This window comes from Sphaeramia orbicularis, chromosome 18 (assembly GCF_902148855.1).
Source record: "Sphaeramia orbicularis chromosome 18, fSphaOr1.1, whole genome shotgun sequence".
Classification (NCBI taxonomy): domain Eukaryota; kingdom Metazoa; phylum Chordata; class Actinopteri; order Kurtiformes; family Apogonidae; genus Sphaeramia; species Sphaeramia orbicularis.
In genome coordinates this window covers 12,406,285-12,431,367 of record NC_043974.1, presented here as the reverse complement: position 1 = coordinate 12,431,367, position 25,083 = coordinate 12,406,285, and the positions used below count along the sequence as shown (strand labels likewise).

Genomic DNA, 25,083 nt, shown 5'->3' with positions numbered 1-25,083 from the left:
TTTAAATCCAATGTTAAATCTACATGTTTAAAATGTTAAATCTACATGTTTAAAATGTTAAATCTACATGTTTAAAATGTTAAATCTACATGTTAAAATGTAAAATCTACATGTTTAAAATGTTAAATCTACATGTTTAAAATGTTAAATCTACATGTTAAAATGTAAAATCTACATGTTTAAAATGTTAAATCTACAGGTTTAAAATGTTAAATCTACATGTTAAAATGTAAAATCTACATGTTTAAAATGTTAAATCTACATGTTAAAAATGTTAAATCTACATGTTAAAATGTAAAATCTACATGTTTAAAATGTTAAATCTACATGTTTAAAATGTTACATCTACAGGTTTAAAATGTTAAATCTACATGTTAAAAATATTAAATCTACATGTTAAAAATGTAAAATCTATATGTTAAAATGTTAAATCTACATGTTAAATATGTTAAATCTACAGGTTTAAAATGTTAAATCTACATGTTTAAAATGTTAAATCTACATGTTTAAAATGTTAAATCTACAGGTTTAAAATGTTAAATCTACATGTTTAAAATGTTAAATCTACATGTTTAAAATGTAAAATCTATATGTTAAATATGTTAAATCTACAGGTTTAAAATGTTAAATCTACATGTTAAAAATGTTAAATCTACATGTTAAAAATGTTAAATCTACATGTTACTCTGCAAATAGGTTTGCAGTTGGATGTATTTTTTACAGTATTGTTCTGGAAACCACAGCTACCAGTTTTTTTGTTTTTCCGTAAAAACAGGATTTTTTAAAAAGTATATTTAAAATGGTGTTCTAGGTTTTTGATAAGTAGTGTCTCAGACCAGGGAAGGATTGTCCACTTTCACAAAAATGGCTTCTTTGACTCCTCTCTCAAACCATTTGTAATCCGTTGTTATTACTATTATTACTTAAAATCTGATATCTCAATCTAAAATAGGCAACGTGTCCCTGTAAATCAGTCTACACACCATTGGCTTCTTTTTACTCTTATTATTAACTGTGCAAGCTTTCACTACCGCTTACATCTTACTATTCCCACAGCAGCACTTGAAGTAAAAAATATTTCATCTTGTTGCATAAGAGCCCTGGAGCAAATCGCTTTAAGCAGCTGATTTGCGGTAAAGAGCCGTGATCAGTGCTTCCTCATACCACCTGTTGGCTCCGACAGCTGGGATGCCTTGCACGCACCAACAAGCTGCAGAAACAGGCTTTTGCAGGAGTCAAACTTGACACTTTAGACCTGACGTGTACACCAGTATGATCGCAGTTAGGGCCGGATCTATCAAAGGTTTGCGCGTATTAAAACGTGTGCAAACTCATTGCACGCGCAAAAAAATGTACAAACTGATTTACTAACAGTGCGCAATAAGGGTTGCGTCTTTCAAAGGTGCAAAATAGCGCATCTGCATCCAGTTAGTACGTTTGCCTCAGTGAATATGCAATATGGGGCGTTTACACGCAGTTGTGCGTGTTGTGGGAGGAGAAAATGTAAATATATTAATTTAGCACTCGCAAAGTGATTTATCAAACCCGAAAGCAAATTTGCTCATAGAAACTGCGTCTATATTTACCACGTCTCAAAAGGAGGTGCCAACGGTTTGGATGCGTAAGTGCGCACACATGGCTGCGGTTAGGAGACACAGAAATGATGAAACCAGATGCAGAGAACATATTTTTCACCCTCGTGAACATTTTTGGAGTGATGGAAGAAAAAATAACTGAGACATATGCGCCCCCCCCCCCCCCCCCCACACACACACACACACACACACACACACACACACACACTTTACAGGACGCTTTTCCACTCCTGATGATTGTGAATAAAAATACGCGCCGACGTATAGCTACAGCAGGGGTCTCAAACTCAATTTACCTGGGGGCTGCTGGAGGTAGAGTCTGGGTGAGGCTGGGCCGCATCAAGTACTCCACAACAAGAACACTTCCTCTGAACACAAACGCTTCTTCTGAACATGAACATTTCTTCAAACATGAACATTTCTTCAGAACAGGCTTCCATTGACTACTGGTTACTACCAGACGTCTGGCAGCGCGTCCTCCTGCACACATGAGCCACATTTGGCTTCGGGGAGGAAGCAGCTGAGACCCTCAGTATGTCTTGCAGATGCTCATCATGTCCAGTTCAGTAATGACGTTTGATGTTGTATTCTTTGTGCACTGCAACTTTTTCTGTGTATATCAGACCCGTCGGGGTCCTCCTGTGTTCAACAAATAAATAGTCCATCTCCCACTTCTCCTGGAATTGTCTGTGCTTTTCGCTAATCTTTCTCTCCACGGTAGGTTTTGAAAAAGCCATGACTGGGACAGGATACATTTGTATGTCACTTACCTGTCGCGTCCTCCTTCACTAATCGCGCATATGCGAGGTGCGTTCACGGGCGTCGGAATTCCGAACATCAACATTAATGAAAGGGAACGCAACAAGTAGCTATAAATAATTACTTTTTAAAATAAATTCCCCCACAAAAAATAGATCCTGTGAGAAAAAACTTGTGGGCTGCACTAACATTAACCTTTGGTATCAAGTGGGGGGCCACAAATTCACATACTGTGGCCGCCAGTTTGAGACCCCTGGGCTACAGTGTGACAAAATTATGTGCGCCTGACAGTCCTTCTATCCAAATACAACCCCCCACCCACCCCGCGCGCCGGCACGCACACACACACACACTTTTAAAATGAAAAATAAATGAATGAATGACTGAGTCATGCAATACCTTCTATGACAAAACTCCTCCAACGTTACATTTCCGTTCCTCTGGATCATTCAGTGCACTGTTCCCATTAGTGCTGCTTTATCCCACTGCAGTTTTTCCAGTGGATTGTCTCCAGTAGCACACGCAAAACCCTCATTTAAATAGGGCGGTCTGCAAGACTTTGCACCTGTTGTAATTTGCGCAAGCAATCTTGGTAAATCACCCGCAAACCGTGGTCACCCCCCACATGCAAAATTCTAGATTGCGCAAGCAAATTACTACAAGCAAATTGGGATCTTAGTAGATCCGGCCCTTAGTCCACTGTTTGGTCCGTCACCGCTGAAGATAAAATACTCTGCCTAGATCGGACTCCAAGAGGAACAGGAGATGAAAATATCCGACCACCGACACATTCTACCACCTTTTTGAGCCACATTTCAATGCTTTTTCGTCATGATAAAACGTGTTGAATACTAACTTGAAGAGGCTACTGTAAAATCTGAAGCAGAATTATGTTAAAATATTGATCCTATGTTGGAGCCTGATCCTGTACTTCAGGATTACATGTCATGCACTGACCATATGAAGGTTTTCTAATCTTGTTTGGGGTCAAAACACAGTATTCGAAATATATATCTGATGGGACATTTTAGAGACAATTTGACAGATTAGTGTTGCTAAATGACCCACATTTTTTACTTTTAAATTAATTTTTGCTTTAGCTGGACCATAAGGGATTATCCAAAACAAGGAGCTACTTTATATTGAAATAAATGTTGGAATGGCAATCAACTACAGTTCGCTCTTACTGTGTTTAGACCCTTTGATTGATATTCTATCAAACTTCTCAATGTATTTAATCCTCTTCTTTGTAAAAGACTGGCGACTTAAATCACACCTGTAGACCCTCTGATTGTTTGTTGCTTGGTTAATCCCATGTTTGGTTGGTTTGGGTTAGAGGTAAGTTTGGGCTATGCCCCATACACATGACAACAAAATTATGTCAATCGGCAAAAGTTTAATATCGTTTTGGTCTTTCGTCCGCATGACACCGGTGTTGTCGGTGTCCTGAAGCAATATTTTTGGAGAATAGCGGAAAAATCTCACAATGCCATCCTCGAGTTGCTGTATGCATAAGCACAACACCACTTTTTGGAAACGATGACGCCATTTTACCGTCTTTTTCAACCTTAGGGTCAGGACCCCATGTGAGGTTGCATGGAATTCATAAAGGGTTGCCTGAAATTTCTAGTAAGTGATAAAAAAAAAATTAAATAAATTACTAATAAAAAATCGTATTTAACCCTTTCATGCATAGTGGTCACTCCAGTGGACAGTTATTCTACAGCTGTTCTCTTGTATATTCATGGGCTTTGTTGTTTTAGTTGCATTTCATCACACAGTGGACACTTATGCACCATCCCATACACTGCAATTCATACCATTACTGTCTTTTTGCATATTATCTGCATGAAGTTAGTAATAACTAGTATTAGAGTATGTGAAAATGTGAGAAAATGTCAGATTAGCTGCATGAAAAATAATTTTTATTTCATAGTTTTCGCACAGTATCTCAGTTTCTGATGATGGGTTTTAAATACATGTTTTTTTTTTCTTCAGAAATTAAATGCTTGGTGTCCAGCTGAGTGGACATTTTTGTAACTCCGTGAATAATAAGTTCATAAAAAAAATTTAAATCGCATTGTTTTTTTCATGCCTAAAGAGGAATAAAAACACTCAAGAAAAAAATCTCAATTACACTGGTCAACAACAAATTTATTGTTTAAGTTTTTTGAGCTGATTTAGGATCATTTTGGTGTGCTGAATCCAAAAATCACATTAATTTTGCTCAATCAGGTCAACTTTCTGAACTATGCTACATATTGGCTTTTTAACATTTTTGCTTACATTTATGGGCATTTTCACATCATATGATACAAAATTCTTTCATATTTCTTGCAATAAACGAGTTCTGAAGATTTTACTTTTGCCAATTTATGATTAATGTTTTTTTTTTTAATATTACAGGTGAATGAAATGGCTTCGACTAGAAGATCTTGCAAAAATAAGCCTGACGTATTCTGCTACATCTGCGGTGAATACACCATTGTACCTAACAGGAATCAAGTCACAAGTTTCATAAAGTGTGCTTACCAATCTTATTTTGGTATTAATTATTCTATTTTGTGAGAAGATCAAATTTTTCAAAATCAAATTAGCAAAAAAACCTGACCTGATTGAGAAAAACAGATGTCATTTTTGGATTTAGCGCTGCAAAATGGTCCTAATTCAGTTGAAAAAACCTAGACAACTCACAAAAAACATTTTTTTGTAACCCAGTGTTATGGTTCTCATAATTCATGCATGAAAGGGTTAATGATTCAAAATATATTTCATTATAATTAAACACACACATTTTTTCTAATAAAAATTAAGTTCAAGTAAAATGCAGGATGTAACATCTGAGAGGGCATATCTTGAGTGACCTGATCATGTGACTGCATGCGTTACTATACTTCAACAGAGTCAAAACCGGACCGAACAGAGATTGGAAAGATTTCTTCGCCCGCCTGGCCCCACTGAGACATCTCCAAGAGAAAAATGTCTCAGTTATGAATGTCTGGGGTCACCAGAAATGTGTGATACAGGTTCTGCACACTGATGGAAGTAAACACTGCACAGATGGACGTCTGCAGCCACCAGCAGTTCACTGAGTCACATTATGATTCGTTTCAGTCTTTTTTTTCCTGTTTTTTACGAAAAAATGAAGGTAGGTCCGCACAACCTGTGAGCTCCCAAACCATTAATTTTGTTTTGTGACGTTTCAGGCCGAGGCACTTCATCACACTGATTGAGTCTGATGAAGGGCCTCGGCCTGAAACGTCACAAAACAAAATTAATGGTTTGGGAGCTCACAGGTTGTGACCTTCCTTCATTTTTTCATGGTCAATTTTTTTGGGATCCTGCACACCTCCTATTTTTGGATGTACGTGTTGTTTATCTTTTTTCATTATTTTTCTGTTTATTAACCTATATTTCTGAGCTCATCGCTTGTTAGAGCTGTACATTACAGTTACGGTTGTTTATCCTGCAACTCAAGCTGACTGATCACATGAAGCGCTAACAGGTCCTATAGAACCACTATGCGTGAAAGGGTTAAAATGGGGTCACGAGCCAAAAAAGGTTGGGAACCACTGCTATAGTACCATGTGACCAGAAGAACAAAACCCCGAACATAACAACCGGTAACAACAACAAGTTGTGTTTGTGCTGCAGGTACTGCTAAGTTTATTAGCACTACTCATGCACATGCTCACTGCATCCTTCTGTGATTTTAGTGCATCCTGTGGCTTTGTCTGTTTGTGTACAGCGCTACATACAGGTGTGGCATATGTATTACACCGTTTTAACCCAGTTTTCCCATTTTAACCAGGATGCAGATATTTCTTGAAACAATACGTTTAGAATTAGCAAAAGAAAAATCGCACAAGCATAGTCATCTGGACATGGCCTTAGGTTGTGATAGACTTTAATTTGTCAATATGATTTGTGACATAAAAAAGTCACTTTTTCTTCAGTTTTCTCTGTTTTTGATATAATAACCCTCAATTTTAATCTGACCTTTTATGAACATCTACATAATTAGTTACCGTACCTCCTGGACTATAAGCTGCTACTTTTTTCTCGTTTTGAACCCTGTGGCTTAAAAAACGACGCAGCTTGAGTATAGATGTATACGGGCTAACGGCCTCCAGGGGGCGCACTAGCAGGAAGCGCAAAAGTGAGACAAACAGGTGGAAGAGGTGATGAAGAGGAGAAGTTTGAATCTTAACTTTTAACAATCATTTTGCACAAACCCTCATCATGGAAAACACACAAAGAAACGCATATTTTGCAGCTTTTAAGTTAAAAGCAATCGATGTGTCTGTCCAAGAAGGAAATAGAGCTGCAGCACAGAAGTGCCATTGAGCAACAATGGAGGAGAGACTGAGAAGGTGTGTGACGGACCCTTTCTGAGGCTGTTCAACTCCGACGCTGAAGAAGACGACTGCAGTGGTTTCAGTGAGCAGAAGGAAGATGAAGATACAGATCAATGACTTTTCTGGGTTTTTGAACCAGCCGTGTTACTGGCGTTTTATTGCCGTGTTACAGACACTGTTTGGAAAAAAGCAGTTAAGGTATGGAAATAAATATTTAAATAATATTTTTGTTTACCATCTTTCTGTGTAAATATCTCATGTCAAAACGTGGACACCTGCAGCTTATAGTCAGGTGCGACTTATAGCCCAGAAAGTATGGTAATTAAATGTAGGAAAATACCTGATTTTAAACACAAAATGCAAAAGATAATATCACAATAAATGGTGATAAGTCACTTAAGGAAGGTTAAATATGGAGAAAAATTCCTTTGGGAATGGCCACAAAAGTAACACTGGGTCCTCATGGGTTAATCAGAGCTTCAGCAGCTAGATCGGCATGAAACCAGGTGTGCAACCACAGTTTTGTATCTGATATCCAATCACTCATCATATTGGTTCAAAACTAAGCTCCTGAATATCCTACTGATCCGACAAAACTGGAATTCTGTCTGTGTTTGGCTCTTCCCTCCCTGTCTAGTCCATGAAAGGTCACTGTAACACAGAGTCTGTGCCTTTTTATGAAGCTAACAGCACCACTGCCATATTTGGTGCTGAACCTGAGCCCAGATCCGAACTCTCTGGACTAAGCCACCCAGCAAATCAGTCAGATCCACTACAAAAAAAAACGACCTCTGAGACTAAAAAAAGAGAGAAATGTTCCTCGAAAGTACATCCAGAAGTCAGTTTAACAGTGATTAAATCAGTTGCTGGATTCAATAAGAGCACAGAAGTAGTCTGTGTTTGTTAGGAGTTGAAGTCCTGTGCAATAGAGATCATGACTGTTACATGAATGTTACGACTTGGAAACCTTCGCCAGGGTAGGATGACATGGGTACACTTGGACCAGGATCTGGATTTTGTTTAAATATGATGCTTTTTTTTTTTTTTTATTTAATGCTCGACTAAAGACAAATAAACTAACACAATAGAATTCATACAGCAAAAACATGAAGTAAAACAAAGATGGATGCAAACAAGGCGATATTTATGTGTGTGCGTGTGTGTGTGTGTACATATATATATATATATATATATATATATATATATATATATATATATACAGAAGGGATGTAACGATATAAAAATTTTATATCACGGTTATTGTGACCAAAATTATCACGGTTATCATTATTATCGCGATATTGTTGAAATTGTGCTGAAAATGTTCAAAAAGTACTAATACACACACTGAAATAATTTAACCAAGTTATATATTGAAAAAGAAAGAAAGAAAGAAAGAAAGTAAGAAAAAAAGAAAGAAAGAAAGAAAAAAATAAAATAAATAATAGCCACAATGTACATAGCCACAAAAAATTCAAAGACTGAAATACTTTAACCAAGTTGCATATTGAAAAAGAAAGAAAGAAAGAAAGAAAGAAAGAAAGAAAGAAAATTAAATAATAGCCACAATGTACATAGCCACAAAACATTCAAAGACTGAAATACTTTAACCAAGTTGTATATTGAAAAAGAAAGAAAGAAAGAAAGAAAGAAAGAACGAAAGAAAGAAAGAAAGAAAGAAAGAACGAAAATTAAATAATAACCACAATGTACATAGCCACAAAACATTCAAATATTAACATGTAAACAATCAAATATACAAATGTGCATTAAAGATGGAACCTTAAACTGTTTGACCATTTTCCATATCAACTTTGAGTTGTCTGAGTTTCTTTTTCAGAGATAGATAGATAGATAGATAGATAGATAGATAGATAGATAGATAGATAGATAGATAGATAGATAGATAGCATACATACATACATACATACATTGATACATACATACATACATACATACATACATACATAGCGCCTGGAGTGCTGCTGCTTCTCCAGGAAATGTGCAGTACCATTAGTTTTCAAAGTGCGGTAGTAAAACACACTTATCATGATAATTAGAATTTAAACGGTAATACTAACCGTCAGGAATTTTACCGCGGTTTATCATTATACCGGTAATCGCTACATCTCTAATACACAATGATGTGCAAAAATATTAGAACACTTGTCAAATCTTAAGAAACTGGTGGTTTATTTCTTGTCCCAGAGCCTGAATTTCACTTTTTTGCCATTGCAAAAGGTAAAGGCAAAGGTACTGACAATATTTCATCCACAAATTTATCAGTCCAGTTCTTTTTTTTTTTTTTTTACATTTTACTCTAATATTTAGTCAAAGACGAAAATGACAAAGTGAAAAGTGACAAAGACGAAAACAAGGCAAATTTTATCTAGAATTTTTACACGTTTTAGTTAGTTTTATAAACACAATACAGTTTCAGTTCTCTTTTTTACTTTTAATTATAGTTTTTATTTATTTCAGTTAACGAAGATGTTTTTACAATTCTAGTTTTCGTCATTTTGTTAGTTTTCATTAACGATAATAACCTTGGTATACAGAAGTGAGAAATCAGAAAAGGGTTTTGAATAATAGTATAGAAAGAAGCTTAGGGGGAAAAGAAAATAAATCAATAAAAATAAAAGTACAAAAAAAATAATAATAAAGGAATGAATAAATTAAAAAAAAAAAAAAATTAAACAGCAAAATCAATAATCCTAAATACAATAATAATGACAGCCTTTTCTCTCTTTATCCTTCTCTCTCCTGTAGATGTTGATATATGGAAATGAACAATAGACAGTGTGTAGAATTAGAATTAGAATAGTGTGTACAACTGCAAACACTTACACTGAATAGAAAGTAAAGGAAAAAAAAAAAAAAAAAAAAAAAAAACTGGCTTTCCAATTCCAAAAAAAATTTCACCGAAGCATTTTACAAGCAACGAGACGGCGCCTATCAGCTTTGCCAGCCCAATCTGAGCACCGCTCTGGCTTTTTGACTTTTAAAAACTTTCACCTCATTGACGCAAGTTGATGAAGAGTAAAAATCAGCTTGGACGAATCCCAGCATCAATGAGCCAAGTGTGCAACCACAGTGTTGGACTGTTAGTCATCAAGCAGCTGGACTGAAGCAGATGCCCGTCTGTAACGCGGATATAAACGTCGGAAGAAAAAAAAAAAAAAAAAGGAGAGGAAACAAAGAAAGATGTGATTTGGATTTGTTTGACCCTACAGCAGGAGTCTGCAACCTTTATTTTCAAAAGAGCCATTTTGCACCCTCTTCTGCCAAAAAAAAAAAAAAAAGTCTGGAGCCGCAAAAAATAACAAACCTTATAAAGTTTTATAAACTTTTGCGCAGATGTCCAATGGAAAAGCAACTATTGACTGGAAAAACACCTGGATTCTGTCAAAGAAGTTTATTATTACCAATAAGATAAGAGGAGTTACTTTTAAATTGATCCACAGATGTTATCCAGTAAAGACCTATCTTGCAAAATATAAGAAAAATATTGATACTCTGTTCTTTTTTTCAGCAACGCAGAGGAAACAACATGTCATTTATGTTGAGATTACACCTACTCACATGTATTTTGGATTGATTTAAATAATTTCATTGACCCATCATGTAAATTGAACTTTCAACATGTTTTATTTGGCCTTTCACAAATTGATAAAATAAATCCAGAAAAAAGATACATTATCAACCTTTTAGTAATATTTGCCAATTTTCACATTCATTGTACTAAATTTGCACACCTGCGTCCAAACATTATCATTTTTAAAGCCCTTTTTTCCAATTATTTAGACAATTTAAAGAACATTATAAAATGTAAAGTGAATAAAATCAAAAAGCTATGTCAAGTATATAATCTTATTTCATTTGTATAATTTCTATTTTATATATCAAGCTTTTTTATTTTAGTTTTATTTTATTTTATTACCTCCGCCAAGTGTAACGGTGGAGGTTATGTTTTCATCGGGGTTTGTTTGTTTGTTTGTTTGTCTGTTAGCAAGATAACTCAAAAAGTTATAGACGGATTTGGATGAAATTTTCAGGAAATTTGGCAAAAAGGAACAAATGATGACATTTTGGTAGTGTTGGGAGGGGGGGGGGGGCTGATCTGCCTTGGTGGAGGTCTGCGCTCTCCGAGTGCTTTTCTAGTTCATTTTAATTTAATTTAATTTATTTGTTTACTTACATTTGTTTCTATATATTTGAAATGTAAAATGTGATGAACTGGCGAAATGTCCAGGGTGTACCCCGCCTTCGCCCCTATGTAGCTGGGATAGGCTCCAAGCGACCCCCGTGACCCTAGTGAGGATAAAGCGGGTTCAGAAAAGGAATGATGAATGAAATGTGAAATATATTGTGAAATGTGATTTTTTTTTATCCTACTTTGATGTATACTATTATGTATATATACTGTTCAATTGTTCATTGTTCGATTAAAAAACTAGAAAAGCACTCTGAGAGCGCAGACCTCCGCCAAGACAGATCTGCCCCCCCACCCCCATCACCACCAAAATTTAATCATTTCTTCCTTGTGCCAGTATCAACATTTCCTAAAAATTTCATCCAAATCCGTCCATAATTTTTTTTGAGTTATCTTGCTAACAGACAGACGAAGAAACAAAAAATCCCCCCCTCCCCCCGCCCCCCCCCGCCCTGATCACCACCAAAATTTAATCATTTCTTCCTTATGCCAGTATCAACATTTCTTGAAAATTTCATCTAAATCCGTCCATAATTTTTACTTGAGTTATCTTGCTGACAGTCGAAGAAACAAAAAATCTGCCCCCCCCGCCCTGATCACCACCAAAATGTAATCATTTCTTCCTTGTGCCAGTATCAACATTTCCTGAAAATTTTTATCAAAATCCATCCATAACTTTTTGAGTTATCTTGCTAACAGACAAACCCAGATGAAAAACAAAAAAAAGCACTCAGAGAGCGCAGACCTCCACCACGACAGATCTAGCCCCCCCACCCCACCCCGATCACAACCAAAATTTAATCATTTCTTCCTTGTGCCAGTATCAACATTTCCTAAAAATTTCATCCAAATCCATCCATAATTTTTTTGAGTTATCTTGCTAACAGACAGACGAAGAAACAAAAAATCCCCCCCTCCCCCTGTCCCCCCCGCCCTGATCACCACCAAAATTTAATCATTTCTTCCTTGTGCCAGTATCAACATTTCTTGAAAATTCCATCTAAATCCGTCCATAATTTTTACTTGAGTTATCTTGCTGACAGACGAAGAAACAAAAAATCTGCCCCCCCGTCCCCCCGCCCTGATCACCACCAAAATGTAATCATTTCTTCCTTGTCCCATTGTCAACATTTCCTGAAAATTTTTATCAAAATCCATCCATAACTTTTTGAGTTATCTTGCTAACAGACAAACCCAGATGAAAAACAAAAAAAGCACTCAGATAGCGCAGACCTCCACCAAGACAGATCTAGCCCCCTCACCCCACCCCGATCACCACCAAAATTTAATCATTTCTTCCTTGTGCCAGTATCAACATTTCCTAAAAATTTCATCCAAATCCATCCATAATTTTTTTGAGTTATCTTGCTAACAGACAGACGAAGAAACAAAAAATCCCCCCCTCCCCCTGTCCCCCCTGCCCTGATCACCACCAAAATTTAATCATTTCTTCCTTGTGCCAGTATCAACATTTCTTGAAAATTTCATCTAAATCCGTCCATAATTTTTACTTGAGTTATCTTGCTGACAGACGAAGAAACAAAAAATCCCCCCCCCATCCCCCTGCCCAGATCACCACCAAAATGTAATCATTTCTTCCTTGTCCCAGTGTCAACATTTCCTGAAAATTTTTATCAAAATCCATCCGTAACTTTTTGAGTTATCTTGCTAACAGACAAACCCAGATGAAAAACAAAAAAAGCACTCAGATAGCGCAGACCTCCACCAAGACAGATCTAGCCCCCCCACCCCACCCCGATCACCACCAAAATTTAATCATTTCTTCCTTGTGCCAGTATCAACATTTCTTGAAAATTTCATCTAAATCCGTCCATAATTTTTACTTGAGTTATCTTGCTGACAGACGAAGAAACAAAAAAATACCCCCCTCCCCCTGTCCCCCCCGCCCTGATCACCACCAAAATGTAATCATTTCTTCCTTGTGCCAGTATCAACATTTCCTGAAAATTGTTATCAAAATCCATCCATAACTTTTTGAGTTATCTTGCTAACAGACAAACCCAGATGAAAAACAAAAAAAAAACACTCAGAGAGCGCAGACCTCCACCAAGACAGATCTAGCTCCCCACCCCGATCACCACCAAAATTTAATCATTTCTTCCTTGTGCCAGTATCAACATTTTCTAAAAATTTCATCAAAATCTGTCCATAATTTTTTGAGTTATCTTGCTAACAGACAGTCAAACACACAAACACACAAAGCAAAGTGATCACAATATCTCCTGGCACAGGTGTAAAAAGGTAATAATAAAAAAAAACACATTCCTTTTACCATCCACTCAAGGCCAAATAGGCATGAATATTTGCACCCTTCGACTGTATGGTACAAGTGGAGCACATACAAAGAGGTACATGAGCAGTTGTTAGTGTGGAAGTGATAGGGTGGAGGTTCTCAGACTAAGCAGAACAGTCCTCTTGGCTATGTCTGGAAGGAGATGACTTGTATCTATGGAACGACACATGAATGAGTGTATGCATGTGTGGGTGTGTGAGAGCGAGTGACGGGGGGGGGTTTAGATCCACAGCTTCTTCCAGTTGAGCTGATTCAACATATGCACAGTGGGAGTCTGACCTTAATGCGTGTCATTCCATATGTGTTTACTCACTGCAGGGCTGTAGTATGTGACTCAGTCCACTGGGTTTATTCGTCTATTTTAACAACTTATACAGGGTGACACAAAAAAACAGGAACTTTTTAACAATCCAATAAAACCAAGAATGATGGAAGAAAAATATTTTATTCATAGTAATTGAAACCTTAAACCATGCCATTTAAGAAACAATGATGGAATTTTCATTTTTTAAAAATGACTTCCTGTAGATGGCGTCCTCCTGTACGAATGCATTCTTGAAATCTGCTGTTGAGATTCCTCATTGACCGCTGCAACATCTCAGCTGGGATACTGTGAATTTCATCCTGAATTCTCTGTTTTAACTCATCCAGAGTTCTTAGTTGAGTCGTGTACACTTTACTCTTGAGATAGCCCCACAAGAAAAAATCACAAACGGACAAATCTGGCGATCTAGGGGGCCAGGGAACGTTACCGAATCTTGAGATCACACGGTTACCGAACAATTCTCGCACAGCTGGTGGTTACTAAAATGGGGGTGTGTTTACTTGCTCAAGGTCACTGTCTCGCAGTGCTGCCACTTAGTCATGTCTGCCAATACGCACTTTTTTTGGGTCACCTTGTAATTTTTAAAAAATGAAAATTCCATCATTGTTTCTTAAATGGCATGTTTTAAGGTTTCAATTACTATGAGTAAAATATTTTTCTTCCATCACTCTTGGTTTTATTGGATTGTTAAAAAGTTCCCGTTTTTTTGTGTCACCCTGTATTATAAAAGGGAAGTGGACTCTGTTTGTGTGTATGTGTTTTAGTATTACACAAAATCCAGTAAAGAGCTGACTAAGCAGTTTGGCATACTTATGTATTTTTGGTCAACACTGCAAAAAATCTAAATCTTACTAAGTGTATTTTTTTCTCATTTCTAGTCAAAATATTTCATCACACTTAAAATAAGACATAATCACCTAAAGCACAGGTGTCAAACATGCCAAATCTGGCTCGCTAAAGGTTCCATTCCGGCCCTTCAGGATGAAAGCGCAAAAATGAACCTGAACAGTCCAGGTTGACCAAATCCTTTTGGTTCAGGTTCCAGATACAGACCAATGTCATCTTCAGTAAAAATAACAACACAATAACCCATAAATAATGACAACTGCAACTTTTCTTTGTGAAAAATTATGTAGAAAAAATTTAAGTGAAAAAAATAAGATTACACTGTGAAAATATTTACATTCAAAAAAATATTCTTTCACAATAAAATGCAAACAAATGCATAAATATAAAAAAGATGAACAACCCGAAATGTGCAATTTGAACAATATTCTGCCTGTTACTAAATGTTTTGTGCATTTATGGATCCACTGTGATCTGTAGTTGTGCTAATAATAACAAGAGAATGTAATATTGTAGAAATTGTTCAAATTTTAGTTCCAAACTCCAAAATTTTAACAATATTCTTCCTGTTACCAAATGTTTATGTAACATTGTGTGTAATGTACATGCATAAATAATAAGTCCAGGCATAATATTGTTAAAATTGCATTAATTTTTCAAATGAAATTTCTGTTTTTTCAGGTTATTCACATCTTTTTTGTAAAATGTTAATATTTTCATAATGTAATTGTGTTTTTTTTGCACTAAAACAAAAAGAAAAACTTAGATTTGTCATTATTTATAGGATATTAAGTCATTATTTTACTGGTCTGGCCTGCTTGAGATGAAATTGGGCTAAATATGGAACTGAACCAAAATGAGTTGGACACCCCTGACCTAAAGAGTAACTTTTCAGTGACATATAAGAACTTCATTATTATATTTATTTATTTTATTTTTTTTTACATATGATAGTTGATGTATTTCGATTACAACTGTTTGAATTGTGATAGTTATTATTTTACATATTTATTGTTTATCCGTTGTCATGACGTTGCTAGGTGGTCATTGTTCACTTCAAAGAGGCCTGAAAACATCACTCCATACAATTGTACTCTAAGAAGGTCATGTGACACCTTAGTATGGTTACCCCATTGTTCTAAGTGGAGGCAACGTGATTGTAAGGCTATTGTATTCCAAAATTACAACTATCTCCCGAAGTATTTGGTCCTATTAACTTTCTGTTTTTGCTAGTCTCTTCCTTCACTACAAAAATCCAAATCTTACCAAGTGTATTATTTTCATTTCTAATTCAAATATCTCATCACACTTAAAATAAGACATAATCACCTAAAGAGTAACTTTTCAGTGAGATATAAGAACTTATTTTTAGACAATAGATCTTGAAAATCTTATTTCAAGACATCTTATCAAGATAATTTTCACTTGTTCCATTGGCAGATTTTTTTGCTTGAATTAAGTAAAAAAAAAAAAAAAATCTTGAATTAAGCAAAAAAATCGACATTTATTGTATATCTACTGCATTTAATTTTGGACTATTTCTTTTATATGACTCATTTTTACTGTTATTTTTTATTGAGAAAGATGACTACATTGTTTTTCATTGTTGTATAACAATGAAAATAGAGTTCTATTGTATTGTATTGTATTGTATTCTATTCTTTTCAATTCAATTTTATTCAATTCTATTCTGTTCTATTCTCTTTTTGTTCCTATTCTGTTCTGGTTTTATTTTTGTTCTATTCTATTCTATTCTATTCTATTCTATTCTATTCTATTCTATTCTATTCTATTCTATTCTGTTTTTGTTTCTATTCTATTCTGTTCTGTTTTTTGTTTCTATTCTACTCTGTTCTGTTTTTGTTTCTATTCTATTCTGTTCTGTTTTTTGTTTCTATTCTATTCTATTCAATTCTATTCTGTTTTTGTTCTATTCTATTCTATTCTATTCTATTCTGTTTTTGTTCTATTCTATTCTGTTTCTGTTTCTATTCTATTCTATTCTGTCTTTGTTCTATTCTATTCTGTTTCTATTCTATTCTATTCTATTCTATTCTATTCTATTCTATTCTGTTTTTGTTCTATTCTATTCTATTCTATTCTGTTTTTTGTTTCTATTCTATTCTGTTTTTGTTCTATACTATTCTATTCTGTTTTTGTTTCTATTCTATTCTGTTCTGTTTTTTGTTTCTATTCTATTCTATTCTATTCGGTTTCTATTCTTTTCTGTTCTGTTCTGTTTTGTTTTTTTTCTATTCTATTCTATTGTTTTCAATTCAATTTTATTTATTTGTTCTATTTTGTTTTTGTTCTATTGTGTTCGACTCTATTCTATTCTATTCTGTTCTGTTTTTGTTATTTTCTATTTTGTTCTATTCTTTTCTGTTTCTTTTCTGCTTTGTTTTTGTTCTATTTTATTCATTTCTGTTTTATTCTATTCTATTTGATTCTATTCTGTTCTACTCTATTCTATTCTATTCTGTTCTGTTTTTGTTCTATTCTATTCTATTCTATTCTATTCTATTCTATTCTATTCTATTCCATGAACCTGAGTAAGTGTGGGAGACTAAACAAAAGAAAACAGAAAGTGAGACTTGCATTTATTTGGTCTGTTAATGAGTCTATTTTGTGAAACTAAAAAAAGCAACAGATAAGACTCACACTACACACACACACACACACACACACACACACACACACACACACACACACACACACACACACTCAGTAGTGACACAATCAACAGGAGTCCAGCTGGGACTGGAGGTTGTGTTTACCATTCGATCCGCTCAGTGTTTCTTTGACAGGTATTTGACTCAGGTCTAATATTTCAAAACATCAGCTGAACAAATAAATCTGATGGAGGCCACGAAGACTGAACCCAAACCCACAACTCCCAAATCTGTGTGTGTTTTAACATGTCTAAATGTAACCAGACAAACAAAACTCCCTCAGGTTTGAACTCGTGAAAAATAGAAACGTGTTGCAAAACAGGATTAGAGATGAAGCCAATGTGTCATGAATTCATTTGTGATGAGCTGAGTCAACGTGACATCATAACTCCTGTAAATATACTGTACACAACGTTTTTAACTAGTGTGTTATCTGTGCGCATAATTGAAATGCAAAATACAGAGGATCATATTATAATTAGGGATGGGAATCGATAAGAATTTAACGATTCCAATTCCATTATCGATTTTGCTTATTGATCCGATTCTCTTATCGATTCTCATTGGGTGAGGGAATAATAGAGTACAAACGGGTGTGTTTGCATGAACTGTCTTTTATATTTCCATCTCTGCGCAGAAAATATAACATATACAGCATGCACAAATAATAATAACAGATGATGCCGGGCCTTGTTTGGGGGTGGGGGGTGGGGATGACTTCAGACCCTTCACTAATTCCTCTGTCTTCCGTTGTTGTGAACCTCATTTCCTTTTCTCTACCTTCGGAAACTTTTATTTGAGGGGGCAGGATGTTTGTTGCCCACACCAGAACTGGCCTGGTGTTCACTCTGCCACTAGTTTCACAAGTGTCGCTAAGTAGCGTATCAAATACATGACATTCCTGTAAATGAATCACATGCTGTGGACAAATGTTTGAGCACACTAGAGGAATTTACCCCCTTGGATGAAGTGGAAGCTTTGACAGTGTCCCCAGTGGACCTGGTGTCGTCTTTTTGAACCATTTCTGCCTTGTTCTGACCAAAATAATGCAGCGTGCGTGTGACGTCATCATGCAGATGGAATCAATAAGCAGAACCGTTAAGCAGGCAGGCAAACGATTCCAAGGAATTGAGGTACTGGGAACCGGTTCTCAAAAAGAACCGGTTCTCGATTCCCATATCTAACTATAATAAATGGTGATAAATAACTTAAGAAAAGTTACCGTTTCCGGACTATAAGCTGCTACTTTTGTCTCGTTTTGAACCCTGCGGCTTATACAACGATGCAGCTCGAGTATAGATTTTTACAGGCTAACGGCCTCCAGGGGGCGCTCTAGCGGGAAGTGCAAAAGCGAGAAAGACACACAGGAAAAAATGCAGGGATGAAAATGAAATAAGGAAAATATAAAGGACAAAATAGATAAATAAATGGTACGGAAATGAACTTATCAAGCCATTTTTATATTTCTGTACACATTTTTCAGTATGGCAGGTTCAGTCCTCCATAAAGCTGAAGGACCCTGATGAAGAAGGCACTACACTAAATGCTACAAACTCTGATGTGACTGTTTCTGTGTCTTTTGACAGATATTTTAGATCAGGGGTCAAACATGCGGCCTGGGGGCCAAAACCGGCCCGCCAAAGGGTCCAATCCGGCCCGTGGGATGAATTTGCAAAGTGCAAGTTAAGGCATCAAACTCAAAAATAATATCATAATAACCTATAAATAATGACAACACCATTTTTTTTCTCTTTGATTTAGCACAAAAAACATTAAATCATGAAAATGTTTACATTAACGAACTATCCTTTAACAATAAAATGTGAATATCCTGAACAAATATGAACAACCTGAAATGTCTAAAGAAAATTCAGTGCAATTTTAACAATTTTCTGCCTGTTACTAAATATTTTGTGCCTTTGTAGATCTGATCTGTAATGCATATGTATAAATGATAAGTTGAGGCAGAATATTGATAAAATTGTACTTATATTTCTTAACAAATTTCATTTTTTTTTCAGGTTATTCACATCCTTTTTGTTTGGATAGTTTGTATCCTGGCCTATGGGATGAATTAGTGAAATACAGAAATTACACTGAAGATATTAACAATCAAGGATGTCAAAATAATTTTTGTTTAATTCCATCTAAAGTGGGTCAGACCACTAAAATACTATCATATTAAAGTAGAAATAACAAAAACCACAAATTTTTCTCTTGGTTTTAGTGTAAAAAAAAAAAGTAAAATTACACAAAAATGTTAACATTTACAGACTAGCCTTTTACAAAAAAAAAAAAAAAAAGTGAAAAACCTGAACAAATATGAACAACCTGAAATGTTTTAGGAGATTTAAGAGTAATTTTATCAATATTCTGTCTGTTATTAAATGTTTTGTGAAGAAATATTTTGAAGATCCACTGTAAACATGTAAAAACTAGAAGCACTCGGAGAGCGCAGACCTCCGCCAAGGCTCATCAGTGGCCCCCCCCGTGGGCCCCCCCACCCCCGATCACCACCAAAATTTAATCATTTCTTCCTTATCCCATTTCCAACAAACCCTGAAAATTTCATCCAAATCTGTCCATAACTTTTTGAGTTATGTTGCACACTAACGGACAGACAATCAAACAGACAGACAAACAAACAAACCCTGGCAAAAACATAACCTCCTTGGCGGAGGTAATGAGAAGCTGAGGCCAAATAATGGCATAAATTGTTAAAAATTGCACCTTTTTTCTTAATAAATTTCATTTTGGTCATGGTTTGTTCATGTTTTTCCATATTTTTTTAAAGGATAGTTTGTAGATGTAGATGTAAAAATTTTAATAATATAATCTTACTTTTTTCACTCTAAAACATAGAAATTAGACATACAAATTTTTAAAATTGATATTAATGTACTATTATGTTATTATTTTAATGATCCAGCCCACTCCGGGTCATATTGGGCTTTATGTGGCCCCTGAACTAACAAGAGTTTGACTCCCCTGATTTAGATTAAAGGAACCACATATTTGTGATTGTGTATCTTTTGATTGTGAGTGTCGTCCAGACTGTGACAGATGAGGTGCTGGTGTCCTGTAGTTCGCTGCAGCTTTTAATACAATATAAATTCAATACCAATAAGTGCTCACTTTCACCCAATCCATCAAACACTACAGTTTGTTTTACAGGACAGTTGGAGTCATTTGATTAGTTTCACTGTTTTATTAAGTATTTTCTTTGTCTTTTAAGGATACCCTTGGGTTCGGAGCTGGGAACTAGGTGTAAGTAAAACAGACCATAACGTAATCCTGGAAAAGTCAAAGAGTTTTCTAAGACAGGGTGTCACTTTTGGACAGAAGTCTGGACTGAAACATCTCAACTGTCCATCTTCGAGCTTGTTTAATCCGACACACATGTCCCGGGCAGATTTTATTTAATGTGTTGTATTCCCACTTGGCTGAAGTTTTCTCCATTATGATGATAAATTCGTCCAATTAGTCCCACCCTGAGGTTCAGCCTTGCATCAGTCCTCACAGATGTTTTTCAACTTACTGTAACTGAGCACACACTAAGTCCAGCCTCCATATGTACATTTTCAACCCCAGGGTCAGTGAATGCAGCTGAAGGGCTTTTATTAAGAGTTCATAGCTTAAATATTAAATTTGGGACCGTCTGGGTTTTATCAATTAACACTGTAAAGTACAAAGTCTGTGATCCAGCTGGATTTGCTTTTTGAATGTAGGTTCTGCGTTTTCCTCTACATCTAAAGCAGGGCTCTCAAACTCATGTTCTTTCAGGGGCCACATTAAGCCCCATTTGATCTGCAGTGGGCCGGACCAGTCAAATAATAACATAATAACCTAGAAATAATGACAACTCCAAATTTTTATCTTTATTTTAGTGCAAAAACCACCCCATTAAATTATGAAAAAACTTACTTTTATAAACTATTCAAACAAAAAAGATGTGAATAACCTGAAAAAATTGGAATTTATTAAGAAAAATAAGTGCAGTTTTAACAAAATTATGCCTCATCTTATCATTTATATATGTGCATTATGGATCGGATCTACAAAGACAATAAACACTGAGTAACAAGCAGAATATTGTTAAAATTGTGCTTCATTTTCTTTAGATATTTCAGGTTGTTCATATTTGTTCAGGTTATTTACATTTTATTGTTACAGGATAGTTTGTAAATGTAAATATTTTCATAATTTAATGTTATTTTTTGCACTTAAACAAAGACAAAAATGTGAAGTTGTCATTATTTATAGGCATAGTGTAATATTTTTTTTCACATCCAGCCTCCATATGTACATTTTCAACCCCAGGGTCAGTGAACGCAGCTGAAGGGCTTTTATTAAGAGTTCATAGCTTAAATATTAAATTTGGGACCGTCTGGGTTTTATCAATTAACACTGTAAAGTACAAAGTCTGTGATCCAGCTGGATTTGCTTTTTGAATGTAGGTTCTGCGTTTTCCTCTACATCTAAAGCAGGGCTCTCAAACTCATGTTCTTTCAGGGGCCACATTAAGCCCCATTTGATCTGCAGTGGGCCGGACCAGTCAAATAATAACATAATAACCTAGAAATAATGACCACTCCAAATTTTTATCTTTATTTTTGTGCAAAAATTATGAAAATACTTACTTTAATAAACTATTCAAACAAAAAAGATGTGAATAATCTGAAAAAACTGAAATTTATTAAGAAAAATAAGTGCAGTTTTAACAATATTCTGCCTCAAATTATCATTTCTACATGTGCATTATGGATCGGATCTTCAAAGACACTAATCACTGAGTAACAGGCAGAAGACCAGTAAAATAATAGCATAATAACCTATAAATAATGACAACTCCAAATTTTTGTCTTTGTTTTAATGCAAAAAACCCTGATTGAATTATGAAAATACTTACTTTTATAAACTATTCAAACAAAAAGGATGTGAATAAGCTGAAAAAACTGAAATGTATTAAGAAAAATAAGTGCAATTTTAATAATATTCTGCCTCAACTTATCATTACCTCTGCCAGGAGGTATTGTGATCATTTTGCTTTGAGTGTTTGTTTGTTTGTTTGTTAGCATCTTTGTGGAAAAACTATTCCAACCATCTTTACCAAACTGTACCCACAGATAGGCCTAGGCCCTGGGACCAACCCATTAAATTTTGGGCCAAGTAGGCCAAAGTTCAAGGTCACAACAAGGTCACAACATCTACAGTTTTCCTCTCATCATTTAGCAATTTTCAAAAATTCATAAAAAATTCAAAACGACTCGAATTAGCCTCCAACTTGATCCACTCATAGCTTACAACAATATCTTGTATCTGGCACAAAATTGTCCACACCCACTGTGGAATGTGGACTCTGTGGACATTTACATTTAACACTGAAAATTCCATTTATGACACATTTTTCATTATAACTTAACAAATATTGATTGGAATTTAATACAATTTGACATACACATGACTGGTACCAAGCTTCAACTTTGTACAAAATGTCGTTCCGCTTCATTTCTCTTCCGTTACGCTCTGTTGACTTTTGGTTTTTTTTATGCACCATTTTCAAAAAATCATAAAAAATGCAATTCGTGAAATATCATTATGAAATTTGTTTTGCACATCCATAGACATATGTTCTATGACATCAGTTCTGTTTTTTGCTGTTCAACAAAAATTACGGAAGCAGTTACGCAGGGAATTTGCAGGGGGGTCACAATTAGTTTTCTCTTACATTTAAATGCTAACTAATAACTCGAAAATGACACCAGTTAGTCAACACGGTTACATTATCGACATATAGGAACTTGTATATGAGCTTTCATATGGCACCATTTCTGTTGATCTCAGATGACCTAGGGCAAGTTCTTTCCGCTTGTTTGTGATATTTTTACCTCCGTCAAGGAAGTTATGTTTTCATCGGGGTTTGTTTGTCTGTTTGTCTGTCTGTTAGCACGATATGGATTTTGCTGAAATTTTCAGGAAATGTTGATACCAGCACAAGCAACTCATGATTACATTTTGGTGGTTATCGGGGGGGGGGGGGGGGGGGACACAACTGATCTGCCTTGGCGGAGGTCTGCGCTCTCCGAGTGCTTTTCTAGTTTCTACATGTGCATTATGGATCGGCTTTACAAAGACACTAAACACAGAGTAACACGCATAAAATTGTTAAAATTGTGCTTAATTTTCTTTAGATATTTCAGGTTGCTCATATTTGTTCAGGTTATTGACATTTTAGTGTTACAGGATAGTTTGTAAATGTAAATATTTTCATAATTTCATGTTATTTTTTGCTCTAAAACAAAGGCAAAAATATGAAGTTGTCATTATTTATAGGCATAGTGTAATATTTATTTCACATTAAACTGAGAAAAAAATATGGTGTCATTATTTTGTGTAGGATATTTTACTGGAGATCAGATTGGTCTGTATGTGGAACCTGAACTAAAATGAATTTGTAAATTCATCCCACAGGCTGCATGTTTGAGACCCCTGATCAAGGTTATAATAGTTTTGGATTTTTTTCATAATAGTTTAGTTTTATTTAGTTTTGACTTTTTTTTCCTCTAACTCAATTAGTTTTAATCCATTTTTAGAGCACGTTTGCTAGTTTTTATTAGTTTTCGTTATTTTCTAAATGCTTAGTTTTAGTTTAGTTTCAGGTTTTTTTTTTTACATTTTTTTTATCTTCTTCGCCGTCGAATTCATATAAATCCCAGACAGGACTCTGCTGCTTTCTCCCAACTTTAGTCTGCATGTTTCCAGGTAGAGTGGGGACCAGAAGACGACTCAAAACAACAAGTGACAAGAAGTGACGGACTGTTAAATATCATATGGTGCCGCTAGCTAAAATTGCTTGAGGGAAATAAATCGATTTTATATCAATCCAACATTGGCAAAGACGAAAACGAAGGGAATTTTATCCAGAATTCTTCTATGTTTTACTTAGTTTTGTAAACACACAATACAGTTTCAGTTAGTTATCATTTTTTTTCTTTTAATTATAGCTTTTATTTATTTCAGTTAACGAAAATATTTTTTACAATTCTAGTTTTCATCATTTCGTTAGTTTTCAGTAACTTTGCCCCTGATCTAAACTAACCTCTGCTTCTACTCAAAGCGTTTCCGATTCTGCTCTAAATCAGGCTCTCAAAGACAAAACCGCTAAGCGTCAAAGCGATGTGTTTTACCTTGGAGATGTACGCTTTGATGCCTTCTGCCAGTTTGATACAGGGCTCTCCGAAGAGCTGGGCCAGTTGGTCTGGGATGTCCTGGTCTTTATCCAGAGCGTTCAGTAAACTCAGACACTTCAGCTCTTCTGTCACCCCCTGACTACGCACCTACACACAAACACACACAACATGAAAAGGGTTACGATGGAAAAGACACAGAGGACATTTGAGGTCTTTTTAGTTTGATGATGATGATGATGATGATGATCATGATGATGAAATTCTTTATTCAGTCATCACATACAACCAGTGTCAACACTACAAACATTACCAACAGGTTAGTGACTGAGAAGACATAGGCAGAAGCAGAATGCTTATATTAATGCCTGTGCTAAATAACAAATTCAGTTACAAACACTGTAAAATACTTTGGGTGTCTAGAAAAGCACTATATAAATCCAATCCATTATTTATTATTATTATTATTATTATTATTATTATTATTATTATTATTATTATTAATAATAATAATAATAATAATAATAATAATAATAATAATAATAAAAAGTACAAAAAATGGTATTATTCCAGCAGCAGGGGTGCCAAAAAAATACTGCAAAATAAAGGGAAATAACCATCTCATAACAATATGGTAATTTTCCATAATTGAAATACAGTTTTTTGCCCCAACTTTACATGAGATTTTGCATATTTTTTTGAGTTTTTAATGTTTAATAAAGAATATTTACATGTATTAAAATCAAATTACCTATAAATATATATTACATATTTTTCACTGAGACTAAGTTGTACAATCCACTGATAAAAACTG

At 35.1% G+C, this 25,083-nt stretch overlaps 1 protein-coding gene across 1 annotated transcript in view; it reads right to left on the bottom strand.

Moving 5' to 3' along the window:
- Window positions 1-25,083, bottom strand: part of tnfsf10l (TNF superfamily member 10, like) — a 186,367-nt gene that overhangs the window by 82,567 nt on the left and 78,717 nt on the right. The window contains exon 2 of the mRNA XM_030162525.1: window positions 24,270-24,419. Within this exon, the coding sequence (XP_030018385.1) occupies window positions 24,270-24,419 (150 nt within the window). The remainder of the gene's footprint in view (window positions 1-24,269; window positions 24,420-25,083) is intronic.